The sequence below is a fragment of the Plectropomus leopardus genome, chromosome 12, assembly GCF_008729295.1.
Source record: "Plectropomus leopardus isolate mb chromosome 12, YSFRI_Pleo_2.0, whole genome shotgun sequence".
Lineage (NCBI taxonomy): Eukaryota > Metazoa > Chordata > Actinopteri > Perciformes > Serranidae > Plectropomus > Plectropomus leopardus.
Genome location: NC_056474.1, coordinates 10,026,425 through 10,047,160, shown reverse-complemented (window position 1 = coordinate 10,047,160; position 20,736 = coordinate 10,026,425). Strand labels below are relative to the sequence as shown.

At 40.2% G+C, this 20,736-nt stretch overlaps 1 protein-coding gene across 1 annotated transcript; it reads right to left on the bottom strand.

Annotated features, from left to right (window-relative positions):
• Positions 1–5,215: 5,215 nt before the first annotated feature.
• On the bottom strand, positions 5,216–19,489 carry wnt3a (wingless-type MMTV integration site family, member 3A). Its single transcript, XM_042497786.1, has 4 exons — positions 19,207–19,489; positions 14,048–14,289; positions 6,717–6,982; positions 5,216–6,625 (listed from the first exon to the last, which is right to left on the bottom strand). Exons 1-4 carry the CDS (start codon positions 19,275–19,277, stop codon positions 6,146–6,148), a joined length of 1,059 nt encoding a protein of 352 aa, XP_042353720.1. The 5' UTR covers positions 19,278–19,489; the 3' UTR covers positions 5,216–6,145.
• Positions 19,490–20,736: the final 1,247 nt, after the last annotated feature.

The following is a 20,736-nucleotide window of genomic DNA, read 5'->3' as shown; positions in this document are numbered from 1 at the left end:
TGTCCTCTTGCAGTCTGGTCGCGTCGAAGTTCTCACAGTCAGGATGCCTTCTCTCTCACTGGAGCTACCGTAGCCTCTTCTGGCAACTATCTGCTAACAATGTTCATCTCACTTGGGTGACAAAGCTGCAAGGTGGGTCTGGTCTGAAGGGAAGGGCCCATTTCCTTCAGCCAAAGAACAGTGTTGCTGCAGGGCCGGAGTTTCTGTCCATCCTGTGATCTGTTTCATGTTTTGTACTTGTTCTCTCCCACTCAGATGGTGTGAAAAGTGTCAAAGGTCGAGGTGTGGAATGAGCTGCCTCCCAGTCACTAAACCAAACCTGAACCTGGTCGGCTCCCAGGAGCTCATACACAACTGTCTTCATAGAGTCTTTATTCATTTCCCATCATGAGGCAGGATTTAAATGCCATAGCATTTTTATGAATGTCTGGGAAAATAAGTATACCCAAGTAATGAGTTTCAGTCGTAGGACAAACTGTGACGGCTTAAAATATAGTTTAACGTGGGGGTGGACGGACTAATGAATCCACATGAATGAGAACGGAAGGGTATCACTTTTTGTGGTGCTTCCACTCTGGAGGGGGTGTGTATCAATCTTTCTGTGAGATAATGGGGTTAGATAGCAGTGAGACCTGGCCTCTGGTGGTGACATTGTTGCAGGGCTCAAAGACTATCAGGGGTCCAGCGGCTGAGCCGGAGCACTGGTGGGCTCTATTCACATCCAGCCTCTAATCTATCTTGAGATCAGGTCTTTCTCTTCAGCAAAGCTTCATCTTTTTTCTTAACTCTCATCACTAAGATTTTTTTCTTTTATATTATTGTTTCTCCAAAAAGCACAGCTGGCATCTGCAGTCTCTCAAAGGAATCAAATTATTTGTCCAGCTTTATTTTCTTCTTCTTTCGTTCAACAACGAATCCACAGCACATGTTTGGGCATTAGGATCTAAATCTATTAGTCTTCCTGACTGACAGCTCCTCCATATTCTAAGTCTGTGACTGTGATTGGATTTTTCATTCATTCAGGCATCAGTATTATCTGTGGTAGGTTTGAATAGTGTCTTCATAATGAGGCACCGTCCACAGACAGGCAGTCTACCTGCTATTTCAGTGGCCCTTCATTACTACATGGTTGCGTCCTCTCTGCCAGCTACAAGCATACCTGCTTGATTGTCACTGAGAAGGGTTAAGAGTTTGTTGACCTGTCAGTAGAGACGTCATAATGCTTTCATTTATTGTGACACATTTATTTTGATAAGTTCGTTTTTGTGTGTTGAGGGGTGGAGGAGTTTGAATAAGTAAAATGTAACACAAGAAAGTATTCTCTCAATTGAAGATGCACTAAAAGCTAATTTTCAGTCTCACGCACCTGCAACATATTATTAAAATTTTTGATACGCAAAAGTTTACAGGACATTGCATGGTCTATTGACATAAAAAATTACACCATAGAGTCTCTTTTACACATTGTTTGCGGTAAATTACTGTGATATCCTGTCCGGCACCACTAGTGATTTTTGATTATCACACACATACTACATCCTGGAACATTTCCGTATTACACCCTTTCACACATGCATAATAGATGGGACAATGAACAAACCAGCAGATGGCAGTAATGCAACACTTATGGATTATGACATAAATCTCATTAAAAGAAGAAGAGGATGGGGCAAGGCCGGATGTACATGTACACGATGAAAGTCGTCTCTTATTATTTTCAGGAACATTGTGGGCAAGGAGCTGCTCCTGTCCAGTGCTAATGTTCTTGAAATGTATTTAATTAATGTAATGCTTGTTAGTTATAAAATCGCCTTTGAACGCAGTGGCGAAATGCTGAACTGTAAATAAATTGCAGATATGTCATCAGCGGAGATTGTTTCACTCAGATTTCTTTCTTCAGATAGACTTAACCTTGTATGTTCTTGTCTCTGCAGTGTTGTTGCTTTCATTTACATTTTCATTTTTTGCAGTGCTTTTTTTTGACATTCACGAAAACATCACAAAAAATATTTCACATATTAAGTTCAGTCATAGATAATGGTTCAACAGTTTGGTTGTTTATGTTGCTTTATTTTGGTGTTACAGAGTTAACTTTAGAAATCTACTACAGGCAGTAAGAGAAACGATACCTGTGTGCAGTCAGTGAAAAAAACAAAACAAAACAAAAAGACAGAGATGAGGTAAAAAGGCTACAGCGTTACAAGTCACAACACTGTTTTAAAAAAACGTTTTTTCTGCAAATATATACTTTTACTTACTAGTATGTACATGGTATGAAATAAATAATTATAAAAAAACATCCAATTTTAGAAGTCCATAAAAACGCAAAAAACTACTTTGTACAGAACTTTGGATTTAAAGACTTGACAAAACAATTAGAACATAAGCAAATTGTCCACACAAGCAATCAGTCACAAATAAAGTGTACAGTAATAAATGCAAGATAACAGATCTTGTACTGATAATGGTTGCTGTGTAGTTTATTAAAAAGGACTTAAAATGTGAAACTGGTTATGGCTGCTCAGTAATATTTTCAGTCAGAATGATAAGTAATCACAAGTGGGGTTGATTGTGATTAAAGGTCCAGTGTGGATTTAGGAGATCTTTTGGCAGAAAAGGTTTACAATATTCACAACTATGTGTTCATTAGAGTATAATTACCTGAAACTAAGAATAATTCTGTTATTTACCTTACAATGAGCAATTTCTATCTACATATAAAGCGGCCCTCATCTATTGAGACCGCCATGTTGTTTTAGAGAACAGACAAACCTAACACTGGCTCTAGCAAGGGCCATTTGTGTTTTTGCGCCACCATGGATACCCTACACACTGCAGAAGTTTCAGTTCTGCAACCTCACCACAAGATGCCACTAAATGGTACACACTGGACCTTTAAAATATGAGAACTATACATGCCTGAGACGTAGCATTACCTTGGCTGTAAACAATAATTAATCAGTGACTTTACACATTTCTTTATAGTTTAGGGCATCGGTGAAACGGCACATGTACTTTTTCATAAACATTATCTTACTTGTCTCAGCTTTCAGTAGTTTCTCACTTTCCAAATAAATAAATACTGTATTTCTTCTCAAATTAAGGGAGAGCATTGGGAATCATTTTTGCCCCGATGTTTAGCATGACTACAAAATCATAGGCAACTAAAATAACAAACTCTATTTTGGTCTATTTAGTTAAACTTGGAATTACTGTATGCAAGAATTAGTCAAAACTTCACATTTTTTTCAAACTACATATAACAGATTTCTTTCACAGAAAGAATCAAATACATGCAAGAGTATACATTTAACACAAATAGACAAAGACATGTATGTAAGGAGCTAAACACACGCACATACACACAAACATTATCTTTACTTAGCAGCATTAAATTAAGGGAAGTATTGATAGTTTCAGTGATGCTGCTTGTTGTTTAGTTCGGGGAACAAGAAGCCACAGCTGAGAATTATCTCATGCACAAGTTTTGGTCATTTTACCACAACTGCAAATTATACTGCATTATATGGAGCTTATATGATACAACTTAGTTTGCGGTTTGTTTGTCATTTGTGTTTTATTTTACCAGGGAGAACAGATTTAACCTCTATAACCTCTAGAATATTATTTGTGTAAATGAAACAAAATTAGAGGGGGGAATATCCCTTTTTTAAATATAAATAACTGTTTTCCCCACACCCAGTCACATGAGACATTGCTAATACTGATAAAACAAGGAGAACATGCTTCATATTTCTCAACGGGACACAAGTGCTGACCTTTCAGATTCTTTTACAGCTCTCTCTGACCACTGCAGACTGATGGGGGGGGGGGGGTTATTTTTCTTGTCTTTGGTCATTATTATTGATGTTGTTCAAAGCATTGTTACTCTTAAGAAAAAGCTTCCAGTATTTTCAGGTGTTTGAAGAAATGTGCAGATTGTGGCCCAATCCCATTTCTTTTTTTTACCCCTACCCCTTATTTTTGAGTGCCACCATGTCCCCCAGAACAGTGTTACAGCATGTGGGGTATTAGCTGAAATCTCGCCCTATAAAATGAGACACCCTTCAAGACCCTGATACATCATTAGTAGCTGTCGATGCAAGCATATGTGTAAACAGATGCGACAATGATGCTGGACATTGAAAATATGATGTTTTCTGATTGTGGGGATTTCTCTTACATGGGCTACAGTCAACCTTTTGCAGTTGTCAGGATGCTTGCGATTTGCTCACAACTTCAGTTTCACGCTATGAATCAATCAAACAAGAGTCATCAAATAAAAAAGAACACGGCTTCATTACCAGGCCCCTATTAGAGGAGCAGTAAGAAGTACAGCGACTTTACTTCTGAAGTTAAGTTCTATTTTGGGCATCAAAAACCATTCAAAACAGAGGGGTTGTAACATAATAATATGTTAAAATGTGGGAGTGTAATTCAAAAATCAGCATTAACAATGCAGCTTTACAGCCCACATAAAACCAACCAACATGGAAGAACTAATGGCACTGAAAGCCAGCTGTTACAACACCTCACGTTGCCCCGCTCTCAGCCAAAACATCACACATAAGGGCAACATGTGCCAATGGTGCAGAGAACACCATAGCTACAAGCAACAAGGGCAACAGACATTAACCAATGGTCTAACACTGACCAACTGCTGACTGTTGACTTGGTGTGTCATGGCCTTTAGCTAGCTAGCTAGTTAGGTACCCAAACATCAGCATACTAGCGATTTCTTTTGTGAAACAACAGTAAAATCAGATAACACAATGGCTATCCCCGGCTGAAAAAAGCAGCTAAATACCATTTCATGCTGGTAGCTGGTTTCAGTTGGTTGTAGCTGGTTCAAGATGGTCTTAGATGGTCCTGACCCAGTTCTTGCTGGTCTTTGATAGTTTAGCTGGGTGGGCCAGTAGCTGGACATGCTGGTGTGGCCAGCCTATCAAGCTGCACACATTTATCTCTATGCATATCTCATGACAGTAGACCTAACTGATTTATGCCTTTTGCTTCTCATACTTCCCCCAATGACACTGTTTTTTTCCCCATACTCAAGGACACTGATTTAGTTTCAATTTTACAGGAACTTCAACATATAAATCAGCTAGAGTGACCATCACAAGCTGATATGACCAGATAAACCAACAAAAATATGTGAAAAACATACCTTAAGCTAGTTAAACAAGCTTAAACTTTTTTTCCCCAGCAGGGTCATAATTTTTGAAGAAAATAAATTTGTGGGCTTCTTTTGCAACTCGTACAGTCATCTTGCAGATGAATTCTCACAACACTTAGTTTGAACTGTGCCTCTGAAAAAAGCCCAAGTGGTTGGGTCAAAGGATGTATTGGGATTGGGCCTGGGTATATTCTTGTTTTGCCGATGTTCTGTTGATGTGGCTCACGTCTACTCTCGAGATAAAATTAGTCATTTAAAGCAAATATTAACTCGTTAGCTTAAGAATGTGAGAACATGTAAACACATTGCAGCATAATAACTACATTCACTCAGGTGCAAGTGCATTCTTACCCAAACATCAGAAACATATTAACACTATAAAAAAACTCATTCACATAATGTTAGTTTTCAGGTATACACAAACATACTTACAATGTTGAGGAGAATGCATGCTGTTGAGTGTCTCATCATGTAAATTGCTCACTTTTTTGTGGCAAAAACAAGCTATGATTAAACATTGTAGAAAATGTGAAACTTTCAATTGTTGCCCCATAGACTTGAAAGCATTGGCAGTGCTGTACTATTCTCAACAAAAGTAACTAATTAGAAAAAAAATTCACCAATATGGTGTTTGTCAATTACCCAACAGTTCTCCTTTCCTACGTCAGTACATGAAAACTCTTTCGTCATCGCTAGAGATATCAACATCGTTGTCATCACTATCATCACAGTTCATATTGATGATGCTTTATAATGTCAACATCTACTCATTTCAGTTGATCAAGGCAGACATGGCTCTTTTTAGCATCACAGCACAAAAAACAAGGCCGCTATGTCTGCCGCTGAAGTTCATGCAGGTCAGACAGCTTTACAGTCTCTCGTATCTTGTAGATAGGTTGCTGTATCTGTTCCTCTGCCTACAGAAGTCTTTAAATTTTGGTGAGAAAAGGCAGGAATCAGACATCCTTATTTGCAGGTGTGCACATCGTAGACTCTCACGCACTCCTGACAGCTGACATAGCAGCACCAGTGGAAAATACAGTGACACTTCTCCTTTCTCTTCTCAGTCCTGGTGTTGTGACCTCTGCCACAGCAGAGGAGGTCACACCCATCTATGCCGTGGGATGTTAGATTGCAAATGCGATCGCGGGTGCCAAAGGAGCCGGTCTCGGGATTGGGGTCACAGAAATTGGGTGAGCTTTCGTAGTAAACCAGGTCGCGCTCTGTAGGGGGTTTGAAGTAGTTATACTTAGGTCTCAGGGTCTCCACCCATCCACGGGACTCCTTATGTTTCTCCACCACCATCTCTGATGCGCTGTCATACTTATCCTTCATGTAGTCGCCAATAACTCGGAAGTCAGGCTGAGACCACCAACACGTCTTGACCTCGCAGCTGCCTGACAGCCCGTGGCACTTACACTTCAGGAACATGTTGTCGTTGAGGGACTAAAAATTAAAGACAATCTGTTAATTATATATCTCAACATAGCAAATCTGCAACAACATGATCAGCAAGAAGAGCTTTTAGAAATCTCACCATTCTTCCTGCCTCATTGTTATGTCTGTTCATGGCTGAGCGTGCATCAGGGCGATTCTCCCTTGCATCAGCAAACTCCCGGGACACCATACTTCCAAACTCCACATCTTCACTACAGCCACCCCACTTCCATCCCTCACCAGGGGGGCCCTTGTGGCGTGTGTCACATCCACAGATGGTGGCTGAACCCTCAGCGCAGGCACGGGTCACTGCAAATGCAACTCCCGCCGAGGCAATAGCATGGACAAATGCTGATTCTCGAGTTGCTGGAAAGAGAAGTTTAGATATCTGTAAGACATAGAGTGTTGGAAAAATACTTGAAGGAAACAGTCCTGCAGAGAAACACCTCTGCAGGACCAGTCAAATTAGTAATGAGTACCTGATGCTGCGGATTATTTTCAGGATTAAATTTATAACAAAATTTAATTTGAATTGCTAGAGAATGTAGGACACCACCTGTTTATATGCATATCTGCTTGTGTTCGGTCTTGTATGATTGCATAAGCAAATATTTCTCAACCCAAGCCAACAAGAGAGCATTAAACAACTGGAAAGTCAATTACTATTGTTGGCTACATGTGTTGTATCAACCAAGGTGTATCAGTGAGTGTGTGTTCATTTAGCCCAGACATCAATCGTCCTGTCTCTAAAAAAGGCCAGCAAGGCCTCTGTGCCTCTGTCTGACATAGCTAACTGATGACTCAGAGGGATCAGGATCTTCCACAGAGATGAGAGGAAGAGACGAGCCTGACAGGCCTATAATTAAGAGACTCAATTAAGCTTTTGAAAGGTTAGGAAACTGCCTCACACTGCAGGGACAAATCATAGGCACAACATGGAGAGAGGACTGTGGTGTCCAGACCCTGAACAACTTGTCACAGTTACAGAAGGGGAGACATCTTTTGCTTCAGCATTCCCTGCTTTAACAAAATTAATTATGACAGGGTTTTTTCCTTAAATATATGTACATGTATGGTCTTGCACAATCATGAGCGAAGAGACAGCGAGAGCGAGATAAAGACAGTGGAAACACCAGGTGTTACTACGACATGAACATCAAAGACTACAGAAATGGACAGAGGGGGTTAAAGATCAATAGGGAAATTTTGGATTGTGTGTGTGCATGTGCATATCAATGTAATAGATAAAGAGGCAGTGCATGCCTCTGCCTAAGAACAAGAACAACATAGGGAGAGAGAGAAAAGAAAGAAGGGAGGAGTATAAAGCAAAAAAGAGAAGGAGCTCCTCCCTTACAGCAGGTTCCAACCAGTTTGAGGACTAAAGGGCATTAGGAACAATGATGCAAGAGAAAAGGTCTACTGGCATCCTCCACCACCCACTTCATACCTCTATTGTATGCACAAGGTTACTAATGTTCATTATACAGCCGAACCTCTGCTCTCTTCACTCGAGCCCTGCTTTCTGCATCCACCTCAGATCATTTCAAACGGATATTTAATTATTTTCTTTGCAAATAAGGTAGCTTATGGCTGTAAGATAGATATCACAGCATGAGGTAAATGTCTACTGTGATTGGTTACGTATATATAACAGGCATCCAAGTACGGAGGTTAATGTTTTTATTGTTGAAGTGTCTGAGGTGATAGTTCTACCCAAGCAGCAATCTAAAAAATGAAGCCAACGGCGAAGTGCCAATAAGCTACAGTCTGGATGGGGTATGGACTAGCAAGAAGGCAGCTGCCATATCTGAGAATTTTTGCTTTATTTTTGTACTGTGGGAGTTGGTGGAGATATGTCATCTATCTTTATATACAGTATATGATCCCCATAGACACTTATGTCAAAATGCCCAACTTTACATCAGAAATAATCATGTTTATGGCCTGCTACAAAATGCAATGTTTGGGTTAGGGTGAAGGTTAGCGTTGGGGTTATCCGCATCCTCCTTATATGGCCACTTCTGGCTCAAAAAATTCAAGATGGGAGAGCCAAAATTCCAAACTAGTGGCTTAAAATTGGAAATCCACAACACAAGAGGTGGCAATGTCTTTTATTTTATGCAGTTTATAGTTCAAAACAATCTAAAATATTCAGGTGTTTATAAAATGGATTTGGATCAAAGCTTCTCTCAGCATATAAAAGACTGTCATCTTCATAGAAATATAATTTAAATCAGTGCATCACAGAATGTCATTATTTTGCAAAGTGTGACGTAATAAGGACCTAAAATATAGGCCAGGAGGACCTTAAGTGGTGACTGGCAATGTTGCTGCTGAGCAGAAGTGGGTGAAGGAGTTCAAATGGAAGAGGAAAAGAGGATTAGCTTGGGATAAAATGAGCAAAGGAGAAGGATTGGGGCAAATTAAATATGTCGTGGTGTCTCTGTGTGTGAGTAGATGAGCTAACCTCAGAAAAAAAGGTAGGTTTCTAAAGTCACATACTTCTTGTGACAGCCCAGCCCTCTTTACTAAACTGCCCCGTTCTTCAAATAATACAGGGAATAAACTCTCATTGGTTGTGCAGAAACCCTCACTATTAAGGGACGAATCTATGCTTTTTAGCAGATGAAATCTGTTGGTTTTATATGGACCATTAATACGGCAGTTTTGAACACATGCAAAGACAGAACACAGATGATTGGGGGCTATATACACCTGTGATAGCATTTACTTCACCTGGAAACACCAGCTCTTACATTAGTTGCTCATCTTTTCTTGATTTTACGACCGGTTTATGGCATTTCAGGACACTTTTACTCCGACAATGCTCCTCCACCAAACTTTGCCAGACCCTGGCAGGCCAAGTGGTCCCTACAACCTGCTGGGGGGTTGAATCCCCTATTGTGCTGCCACTGTCACGCTGTGTTAGTCCCACAATGGGCCCAGATATTTTATATGAAATTTGCCCTGGCCAGTGATTAGTGGGGACCAAGTTAAGTCATAGCAACAGAGAACTATGCATTGGCTGGACCCCGCTTGTCGGCAGACGGGGAAATCCCTATTCAAATGGTTTAATAAAACAATCTAAAGGGCGTGTGAATGGGGAAAAGCACTTTTTCTCCTGCTTAATCTCATGGTTGCGAAGATATTGTGCTCTGAGCAGTGCCCAGCAGGGAGTGGGGCTAAGGTCCCCCCATCAACTCCATTTACCACACCCCTTCTTTCTTTCTTGCCCAGAGTTAATGATATACTGGTGTGCTAGTTTCCCTCCCCCAGCATGGAGAAACATACGTCTCATGAGAAGCATAGACCTCTTAGCTCATCCTAAATAGTTACACTTTCTCATCCTCAGGTCATAGGTCGTAACCCACATCCCGTGACCTTTTCCCAGTTAGTTTAGCCGGGACTTAATGATTTAGGTTAATTTATTAGGTGGTTTTCCTTGTATACAGAGTTCAGTCAAGGCAGAGGTACCTACAGGGAGTAAAGGTTAGATAAGTCAGAGCTACAACAGTGTGAAACTCTGAACTCCACACGCTTCGTATATTACGTAACAGGAGTTTCCTGTAAACCTTATTAGAATTTAATGGTTTCAAGTCGAATAGTGATGTGCATGTCTATACCTGTGTAGGTGGTAACACCTGAAAAATTGTGACTGTCCACTTTTTGTAGCAACATAGCCCTTACTAATTCTATCATATGAGTCATAAACTGGAGCCTGATTATACCCATACAGTTGGTAGGTGTTCTGTAAACACAAAGAATGCAGAAGAGGCTCTGGGATCGGCTCCGCGGACTAAGAACACCTGCGCAGCTTTCTATCACCTTTCATCGCAGGCAGATTCCAGCAGTGCATGTTTTGACACTTTAGTTAATGTAAATTAATGAGTGCTGACGCAGACATAGCCTTGAGGTAGGGCTCGTGATTTGGGGTGTGGAGTGAGAGAGAAACACAGAGAGAGGATCAAGCCATGTGGAAGAGAGAGCGAACATGCACATAGAAGAAGTATGTGTCCATTTTAAAGGCAGGAGTATCTTAACTCTGTTATGTTTTGGTGCATGAGGTGGGGTATGACAGTGTGCATTAGATGGATGATTATGTTTGTTCAAGCTAATGTATGATCACATTTGGGATGAGCATGCTTATCCATTTAGAGATAGGTTAATATGTAGATTTTTTGTTGTTTTTTTGTTACCTTGGAATGGGGCATTCAAAACTATATAGGGAGTAGGTCCTTGATTATGGAGATCTCCATGTTGCATAGCACTGCAATCTGCAGTCCTTACCTAAATTCCCCCCAAAACTTACACACTGGTCCTTTAAAGGGGCTCTTGAAAGTGAATTAAGCATGTTCTGATGATTTCCATTCTATGCTCTGGTAGCCTCAATTCACTGTTCTTCTCTCCGTAATGGCCCATTTTTTTATTGTCAAGAAGCCTCTAATGTCCTTGGTGAAAGCGAGGAGGACATGGGAAGTGATGGACTAACTGATCAGAAATAACACCCTAAAGCCTATAAAGGCGCCTACTCTTCCTTTCAGCTTTGCCCCCCAAAAAGGCAGGAGGAAACCGACACACAACAGTCTGAACCGCAGACAAACAGACACCAGTGAGGACAATGGCCCTGTTGCACAGACAAACACCAGCATCAATCAAATCCAATGAAATGGAAGCCCTCTCCTACTAAGCCCTATCAAAGGCCTGCGAGCCCCTGAGTCACTCTCATTGGCCTCTGACAAAGGCACTTAATCCAGCCACTTTGACCTCTCACATTATTAAGGGCCTCAGTGACCTTAATCCAATCAAAATGATTTACTAAAGCCCAGTGGCTGCCTCCTCTTTCCTCTCAGTACCCCTGCAATTTAGCCCTGGGAGGGGAGGCAATGGGGAGAGATGTGGTGGCATTTTGCACCACAATGGGCTCGGATTGAGAACCCCTATCGTTAGCCACCTACTTGAGCTCAAGCCTCTTCTATCAACTGGCTCAGGAGTTTATTAAAAGCAATTGCCCTAAGTAACCTCCAACCCCTTGTGTTTACATCAATCTTCTGTAGACTAGGTGACAGGTTTAGATCCCCGACCCTAAAGCTCTATGTTTAGTGCTGATTCTCAATTTTGGAGCCTGTAACTCATTTTAGCAAAGGGCAGAAAGATAACACAAAAAAGGGCATCCTGGGACACTGCATTATAAAAAGCATCTGCTCTACTAAACGAAGAGATAACCAACACATTTTCACTCCCAACTCGTCACATAGGCTATCACTGCAATTTTTTGTGGATCCTAGAGGTATACATATAACATGCTAGGTATCCTGGGTGTGTCTGTTGTTAACACACTGGGATGCCACATCTATTTTCACCTGTTACATGCATTGTTATTCTTTATTAAAAATATACCTCTGTTTTTATAGAAAATGTACTATTCTGCTTGTTTTTTTTCTTACTCAAAATAAAGGCACAATGTCAGTAAACACCTCATGTTAACATTAATTTCCTTGTGGAACAAATGCACGTGGTTTAGGTAACAAAAGCGGGTGGTTATGTTTCGAAAAAAGCCCATTATGGCTTGGCTTTACATTCAAGTCTGGTGTTTGTTGGACCGATCTACCACCCTTCCCACCTACCCTATATGGACTTCCCAGCTCCTTAAGTTACATTGTTGTCCATTTCAAACTAACACTATCCTGCGGCATTATACTCTGATGCTGCCTGGCAGCATATCATATTGCAAAAGGATGGTGTTTTTCATCAGTGTCTGATGCGGACATGACTGACCATTCAGTGGTTTTAACCCTTTCATATGTGGACTCTCATCAGTTTGCTTGTGCTGCATTCAGATTCCTTTCAAAAGCTATTTGACCCCTTTAAACCTGAGCAAATTGGTTTGATTTTCTTTTAAAAAAGGGGGGGGGGGCAATGACCTACTTGACAACAACAAATGTATCACAAACAAAAATAACTGGGGAGGGTTGGGGATTATTAAAAAATATCCTAAGAAAAGGGAAAAATGTCTTGAAAACTGTATTCCTAATTATAGTATTTTTAAAAATTTGTTACAAAAAAAGAGAATAAAATAAATATATATGCTTTCTATTTTCAGCACTTTTGGGATTATTTTCTTGTGTGCCTTTGTTTTTTACTTTTTTGTACTAGGTAGTTTTCTTCTACCCTTTTTAAGAATTGTTTTTTTTTCAAATTTTTGGGCTATGTCATGTTAAGTTGCTCCTTATCTTCCCCTCATGTTTTTGAAAGAAATCAAACCAGAGTTGTTCTTGCTGGGAGTTAGATGAGAAGATCAATACTGTACACTCACATCTGTCCATTAAAAGATGCCAGTAAGCAGATAGCTTAGCTTAGCACAAAGACTGAAAACAGGAGGAAACAGCTAACCTGGCTCAGTCTAAAGCTAACAAAACTTGCCTACCAACACAGGGGGGATTCCATAAGTAGACAAGAACTGACACCTGAAAGTCCTAATACATCATTACAGAATCTAATAGGAAAAAATTATTTTGACAAACTCCATAACTCAGTTTGCAGTCTTGTGTAAGGCACTTCAGAGGACTGCACAGCAGAACAGTCAGGGGATTCCCTCCTAAAGAAAACTCCAACAAGACCGGACTCACTCGTCCTGATTGTGTACATTATTTCATGCATACAGGCTGCTCAGAGCTTGTTCAGTCTAAGGTCTATTTAAACAAGGATGACTGAGCATAATGAATGATGCATGCATGAAGTGCAGCTTTTCTAATGCAAATATAAGGTGGAGAGAATATAGAATTGTTCCTGGAAGAGTTAATCAGCGTAGAGATACCATAAGTCACTTTCTTTTTTTAAGTTCCATTCATTATACAGGTGGTTTGAAGAACTAAGAACCTCTAGGAACTTCCCAGAAATGTAGAACCATAATTTGGGGGCAATAGGTTTAGACAGTAGCTCAGGCAGAGTCACGAAAGTAAAAGGTGTAGGCTAATGTTACTTGAAGTTACTAAAAGCATTATATTTTCCTCCCAGCTCCTGCCAGACAATCTTTTAATAAATCTACAGGTCTTAGGTGATCAAACAAGGCCTATCCATTTTTTCCCGTAGAATATGTGTGGATGTATTTGTTGCGATCATCCTCGTTATGTACATTCCTGACTGACTCCTACTTTGATAATTGAACTCTTGCCTATTTATGGACAGGTAGCACTATTGCAAATGCTAATAAGATGCTTGTTTGGAAATGGTGATTTCAGTTGATAGCTTTGACATTTGTTAATCACAAGCAAGCCAAGTAATGGTGCCAAATGAAAAAACGCCAGGAATCTTTCGGCGGAGTTGAAACACGAAAGTTGGCGACCTGTGCTTGAGGTACACTGACAGGCTCCTTCCATGAAAAAAGGCAAGCATATGTATGCTACAATGATGTTAAAGAGGACACTGCATTACCTTTATCTAAAACTGGCCCAAAAATGGCCAGATTGTCATTGACCGTGGTGCAGTTCCAGCGTCTGCCCCTGAACTGATGCTGGCACTCCTGGATGCCAATCTTCACCCCCTCTGCCACACTGGGCATGATCTCCACGTAGTTCCGGCAGAAGCGCAGCTGCTTGGGCACCAGACCCGGGATGCTGCCACAGAGGATGGGTTGAGTGCCCAGTGAAGAGTATTGGTGGCCCACTGCAAGTGACCTGGAAGAGACAAGGAGTCACATTGTCAGTGCATCTTCATGATTGCATCCTATCTTTTGATTTAACAACACTCAAGAGGAAGACTAATTTCCCTCTGCAGGTGCTGTGTAATTTTACGTCTGAGTTTGTTTGTGTTTATTTGCTGCATCAGATGCTACCATTAGACGTCCATCCTTTATCCCTTCAACTACCCTTTCTGCAAACACCTGGCCTTTGTGTGTATTGAAATTGCAGCCCTGCTACCGCAGAAGCAAGCCGTGTGTCTGTCTGAGATGAAAGTCCATAGTGCATCCAAAGGTCTTCATAGACCTTAAGCTGACAACTTGGAAAACTACACCTTGTTATTAACTGTCCGCACACTTAACAGGCCTTCGGCTTAGGGTAATAAGAGTGCAAACCTGACATTGAAACTTCAGAGAGTGTATTAAGTGTAACACTGAACCCAACCCCCCCTTTTTCCTTTGAGGAAGGTACTCTGGGATACAACAAGTGCAAACTTGGTTCACTGATTACATCTCTCTGTCTCGTTGCCTTTATTGCTTTCCCTCCGTCTTTCTGTCTTTATTTTCTGTGTCCTCTCAATTAGGACTTTTAGTAACTGGTAATCATAGAAATGGAATATGCATTGTATCACTGCATGGTGTGTAATTTAGCCAATTTAAGAAACATTTTTGCTGCTCTGTGCTCGTACATGACCATCTGTTGGCATTTCAGCATCACACAAAGCCTTATTGACTCTTTCTAAAGGTGGATAAGTGGCTTAATTTGCTCTTTGGTAATTAAGGGACACATAAATGTTGTGTAAGCATTGTTATAATATACATAAGCACTTAAATCTTCATAGTAGTTGCTGTTTTAAATCAACTCATCCTCCAACTCCAAAGACATAGCAGCATCAAGGACAAATGTAATTTTGCTTTTTAAACTTTGTTTAAAAAATGACTAATGCATCTGCCTTCTACCTTCTTAAATACATGACCTGCTGACCTGAGCTGTTCAGTTTTTATTTAAATGTCACCAAAATCAATATTTTGACTACTTGATTATTTAATAGCAGAGGTTCTATTATCTTTGGCAAGTGCCGTGCAGAGTAGCAACAAAGTAGTTTGTTGGCAATCCACACAAGTCTACATTTCACCTCAACTGTCAATTAAAGACCGAGCACTGGCGGCAGCAATCTGCTGATCCTCCCCTGAGTGATATGGGCTTGATAACAGTTACTGTAGCTGTAGAGCCGGAGCAGGTGTGCTGTCTTCGGCCGCTCAGTTAGCTCATTGTCTGCTGACCCGTTCACTGTTGTTCAACGACTAATTGCTGATCACAACAAGATTACCAAAACTCCTGACACTGGCCTCAGGCTGCTTTCTTTAAAAGCTCACAGTCCAAGAAAAGATCTCCCTGGCCAAATGACCGCTGGCTGACCACTTCTGATGGCAGCGACCACTTCTGATGGCAGCGAAACACGCAGACCTTGAAAGCCTCCATTATAGGTTGAAATTTAAAGGCTGATTAAAATTTCGTTTTCAATATTACGCTTTAATGTTGACTGGTGTCGAGATGTGTGCAAGCCGTGCGCTGACCCGGTGAGTGAACCCTTATTTTACCCCTGAGCAAATGGCAGAGTTGTGTGTCACAGTGGTTTTAACAGAGTTTCTCGCCTAATTTCTACAGACTAGACTGCGCTAGTTAATCATAAATGAGACATCCAGTAAGCGCGCAATGGCAAGTTGAAAATGACTCCAGAGGAAATCCAGTTTGTCTGCCGTTTGTCTGCAACATCCATCAGTAAACAAGGTGCACTCCTATTACACATTGACCTCTCTTTGGCCCTTGTCAGTCCATACACCCTGAAGCACATCTTTCCCTGCAGAAATCTGAGTCCACAAATTGGTGCAGACTTTTGGTTTGTCTCAAGCAGAGCTGTAAGAAAACCATGTGCACAAGGTTCATCTTTGTGAGATGTTTACAGGGACTGAGGGGAGGTGGAAACAGGCGCTGCAGGCCTGCATTTTTTACAAGTACTTGTCCCCTGTCAGTCTGCTCGTGAACCTCCTCTGCTTCCTTTTCCTTTTGAAAATTGTGGTGTCTCTGAGGTGATGTTTTCCATCACTTGCATTAGTGACTGAGAACCAAAAGTGTCTCAACAGCAAAATAAGAGGTCATAGAGGAGTTTCCTCTTAATCAGTGTGTCTGATGAGCCTTGTTATGCATTAGGACTATACCTGTGAGGGCTTTATTGCATGCATTTCATATGCCTGAACCATCATGAGTCAATGTGTTTTGGTTGCTCCACTCATGCATGTCTCTGTGTCAATCTCTGAGTAATGCCACCTCTTCCGGTGTTAGGAAATGGCCCTAGAGAGAAGGCAGGGCATGTTTCACCAGAGATGATTTATGATTTTTTAAACAAGCTATTACAAAAAGAAGAGCATTTTTGGATGCCAGCTCCAACAAAAACTTATATGTTGGGATTGTGTGGATTTTAGGGCATCTATTGAGTTTCATTCAACCTCCGCACACTAGCTGCCCTCCAAAGAAACTCATATTCGTGGTCAAAAAATAAGATTCACAAATGGTGTTAAGGTTAATGTTGTTAAACGGACACTTTAGTGAAAACTGTTACAAATAAACACTTACGCAAAGCATATATCATATTCAATTTTTGTCTGAATACAGACTTTCCCCCTCTCATCTAAGTGTATCCAGCGCAGGTTTAATGCATATTTCAGCAAGCCCAAGCAGGGTACCTTAGAATTACCACTTTACTCGAGGGCCCTGGGGCCTTGGAGCCGACTTTGACATCAAGAGAATATGTTTGGGAGAAGGAATGCGCGGCAAGCTTTCACCTCCAGGTATTTATCTTCTAAGGTGGGGTGGACTAGGAAAGGGGGTGGTGGGGTGGCGGGTGCAGCCAGGCTATGTCATGGCAGGTCGAGTAGAGACAGACATGAACCTGTCTTAGTGCATATCCCCAAGACTACTGTGGCACAGACTGTGATGCAGCTCCGATGGCCACTTGAAGTGAAGTTCTGCAGAGTCTGTCAGTGAAATATCACAGGTTGCTTTTCACAGAGGCGAAAGCTCTTAGGTAGCTGACATGCTGCTTGGAAACAGAGAGACAATGCAGCCGTGTTGAGCGCAATCCAAAAGGAACCACGTTATTTGACTTGGGATGAGTTGCCATGAAACCAAAAACACATCAGTAGTCTTCCAAGAAAGAAAAACTTTAGTGTTACGTCAAGAATGTTCAACTTGAGGTGACTTCATGTTCTGCAGTCAAAGATCGTTTGTATTGTAGTGGAAGGAGTGATGCAGCAAACTTGCTTGTTTACTCGCCACACTTTTACTTCTGTAGTTCAATCAAAGAGCAGACCCAACCGCTGAAATCAAACCATCAACACAAGTTTGTTTGTTAATGATTGAATGGAAACATGTCTTCTATTGTTTCATTCATAACTGACTTGGGAAAAAAAGCTCTTATGGAGACTGAAATGCAAGACCTTTCTTTGCTCGGTGTACATGTCAATCAGCACAGCACAGGTGATAAAGGTGATAAAACACAAAAAAATCTGAACATTAAATAAGTTGTTGGACCATCTGGTGTGACTGTATGCAATAAGAACAAGGATTTCACTGATATGGGTCAGTTTTTTTCCACCAAATCAGGATTTCCTTCCAGCTGTGCGTGTAATTAGTTTCTCATCAGTATAAACACCAGGAGCCCCATTAAGGAAAATAGGAGGGTACACTCAATATCTAAGCAAAAACAAATATTGAATGATTTTATTTCATTTGTTTTGATTATTATTTATTTATTTATTTTTAATTCTAATTTCAATTGTTAGTTCAGTACTATAAGAAATGAGTGATTCATATGTTTAGCTGATGGATCAAGTATGAACATTGTGAAACAAGACAACAAAAGCTTCTAAAGAAAATGAGACATTTATATGAACAAAAAGTGGGAAAAAATGGTGCTAACAAGTGACACTTGTCAATTTTTTAAATATGAGGAATAATAGGCTGCTGCACCATTAATTTACAATCTTGTAAGTGCACACTGCAGTTATTCTGTGTGATTAAAAAAGAAAATGTAAGTAAAGGGATCAGAGTTTGATTTTTGGAAAAAAAATCTGGAATGTAAAGAAGCTGATGTAAAAGAAATAGTAGTGGGCTGAGACATAGGCCTATATGCAAATTCTGCCATCACACTTCAAACTGGTGAATTTGTTTTATTTTTATGCCTTATGTTCAAGTTTAAAGTAAAGTCTGATAAGAGAAAATGAAACAATTCTATTCCAAATGCTGTGCTGATTATCCCATAACATTACTGTAAATAGGCTAATATAAATTATATAAAGAATAGATTATATATAATATGTTTTACATTGTTTTTGTCCCAGAGATTAAAAGATTTCATCCTTGTTTTGCCACATTGACTCCCAATACACGAGTGGACGCGCGTATGCCAACACACGCAAACACACACACACACACACACACACACACTTCCAAGCACACAAACTTTGCACCTGCTGCACTCTGAATATGAATATTACCTCAGTCAAAGTGCATCGTTCATGCTGCAAATGTCGGGTCCATAGCATTAAAATAAATATTTAGATTGAAATGTGGTTTTTCGTTATTAGTTTTGTCTTCTAAATATTTGTTTTCAAATGAAAGCCCATTCGTACATCTTTGTATTACACTCTTTTTGACATCAAGCCATTCGTTGCACCTCAGATAGTTAACACTCATGTCAAAAGTTTCACAGTCGGTTCACCTAAATGTTCCGCTGCTGTCAGAAACGAAATCAGAAGTATAACCCCCTCAAACTGACACACAAGCGAATCATCTCAACTTCTCAAGGTTTCAAAAAATGTGTCGCCATTTGCTCGAAATGAAAATAAAACTTACCACCAGATGGGATAACTTGCCATGACATGCGTAAGCCCACAGAGCAACAGGAAACATCCAAGGTATATCATCCTTAAAGTTTCGCTTAAACTTCTCCAGCAGAAACCTGCGCGCTCATAGGCGCACTGAGATTTAACTGAAGATAAAAAAAATCTGTGCTGATGGATTTTTTATTTCTATCCTCCAAAAAAAGGGGGGAAATCCTCTGAGGGAGAATCTATCTTTCGCGACTACTCGTGGCAGATCTCGGGAGCCAAATATTAAAAGTTAAAAGCTGCTTGCTTTTTTTAGGACCCAATCAGCAGGTATTGCCAAAGGGGGAATTCTGATGATATGTTCCCTCTGTTGCCGAGTCAGGCGGTTTGAACTCAGACAACAGAATGAGCTAATTTTAAGATGTGTTTTAGTGCTCATTGAGAATTGGTCGCATTAGCATGCAGTGTGTGTGATATATAATGTTGTTTAAAGGAGAGAGGGAGGGTCTGAGGGGTTTTAAATAGACATCGGAACCCCTGTGGATTGCGTAGCTATAACAACCTGTCCGGATTTCACTCCCTGGCTTGAAGCTTCTAAAATGCAGAAATAAATATGTGTGAATTGCTTGAGACCATTATTAAGGTCTCCAGTCCTTTATTTGTGCCCGTTTGCCATGAATGTAAAATTAGATGTGAAGTTCCTCGGATTCCCAATAAAGTGAATAAAACTAGACTAAATGAATTAGATTTTTCCGAAGAAGTCCTTAATGATTTGGCCACAAATTGCGTTCATTTTTTTTTATATATGTAAAATAAAAACGAACAAATGTTTTTTCTCCTTGTCTCTAAATTTTATGTTCTTTTAAATTATGCAAAACGTTTGAAAGAACAAACAAACAAACAATGATGTTAATGTCATCACAAATTGGACGCATCCCGAGGTGCATATTTTCAGCATAAATTAAGCTCTGGTGGTAATATTTCCTGCACAAATGAAGAACTTTAAAGCTGCCTGCACTTTGAGCTGTTTATTCCAACGAACATATTCGATAAAATTGGCCGCATCACTGAGTTTAAATGGCAGACAGTCTGTTTCCCTTTCTCAATGTCAAGTGGCTGTTGATAGCTGGTCTAATAGGAGGTGTCTCCATTTATAGGCACTGATGCCTACCTGAAAGCAAAAAAAAAAAAAAAAAAAAAAAAAACTGTTCTGGTTGTGCAACGATGGTGACTATGAAAAAAAAGACAATTTCTAAATTTAACACAAGAAAATAAATCATGTGTCATCCTCACGTGAAAATTTTCACATATATATTTTAGTCAACATATGTAGTTGTTTAGTGGACTATGTTAAGTTATAAAGAATGTAATGATTATAACAAATTCTAATATAAAATTATATCACCTCAATGTTTGAGTAAGACTTTTACGTTTGTGGCTCGGAGGGTCTGAAAAATAAAATGTTATCCCAAAGGAGGGGGACGTTTGACTAATAACCGCAAAAACAATCGGAAATTAAATGTGCACATTAATGAAGCTGCTGTTACATTGCCGT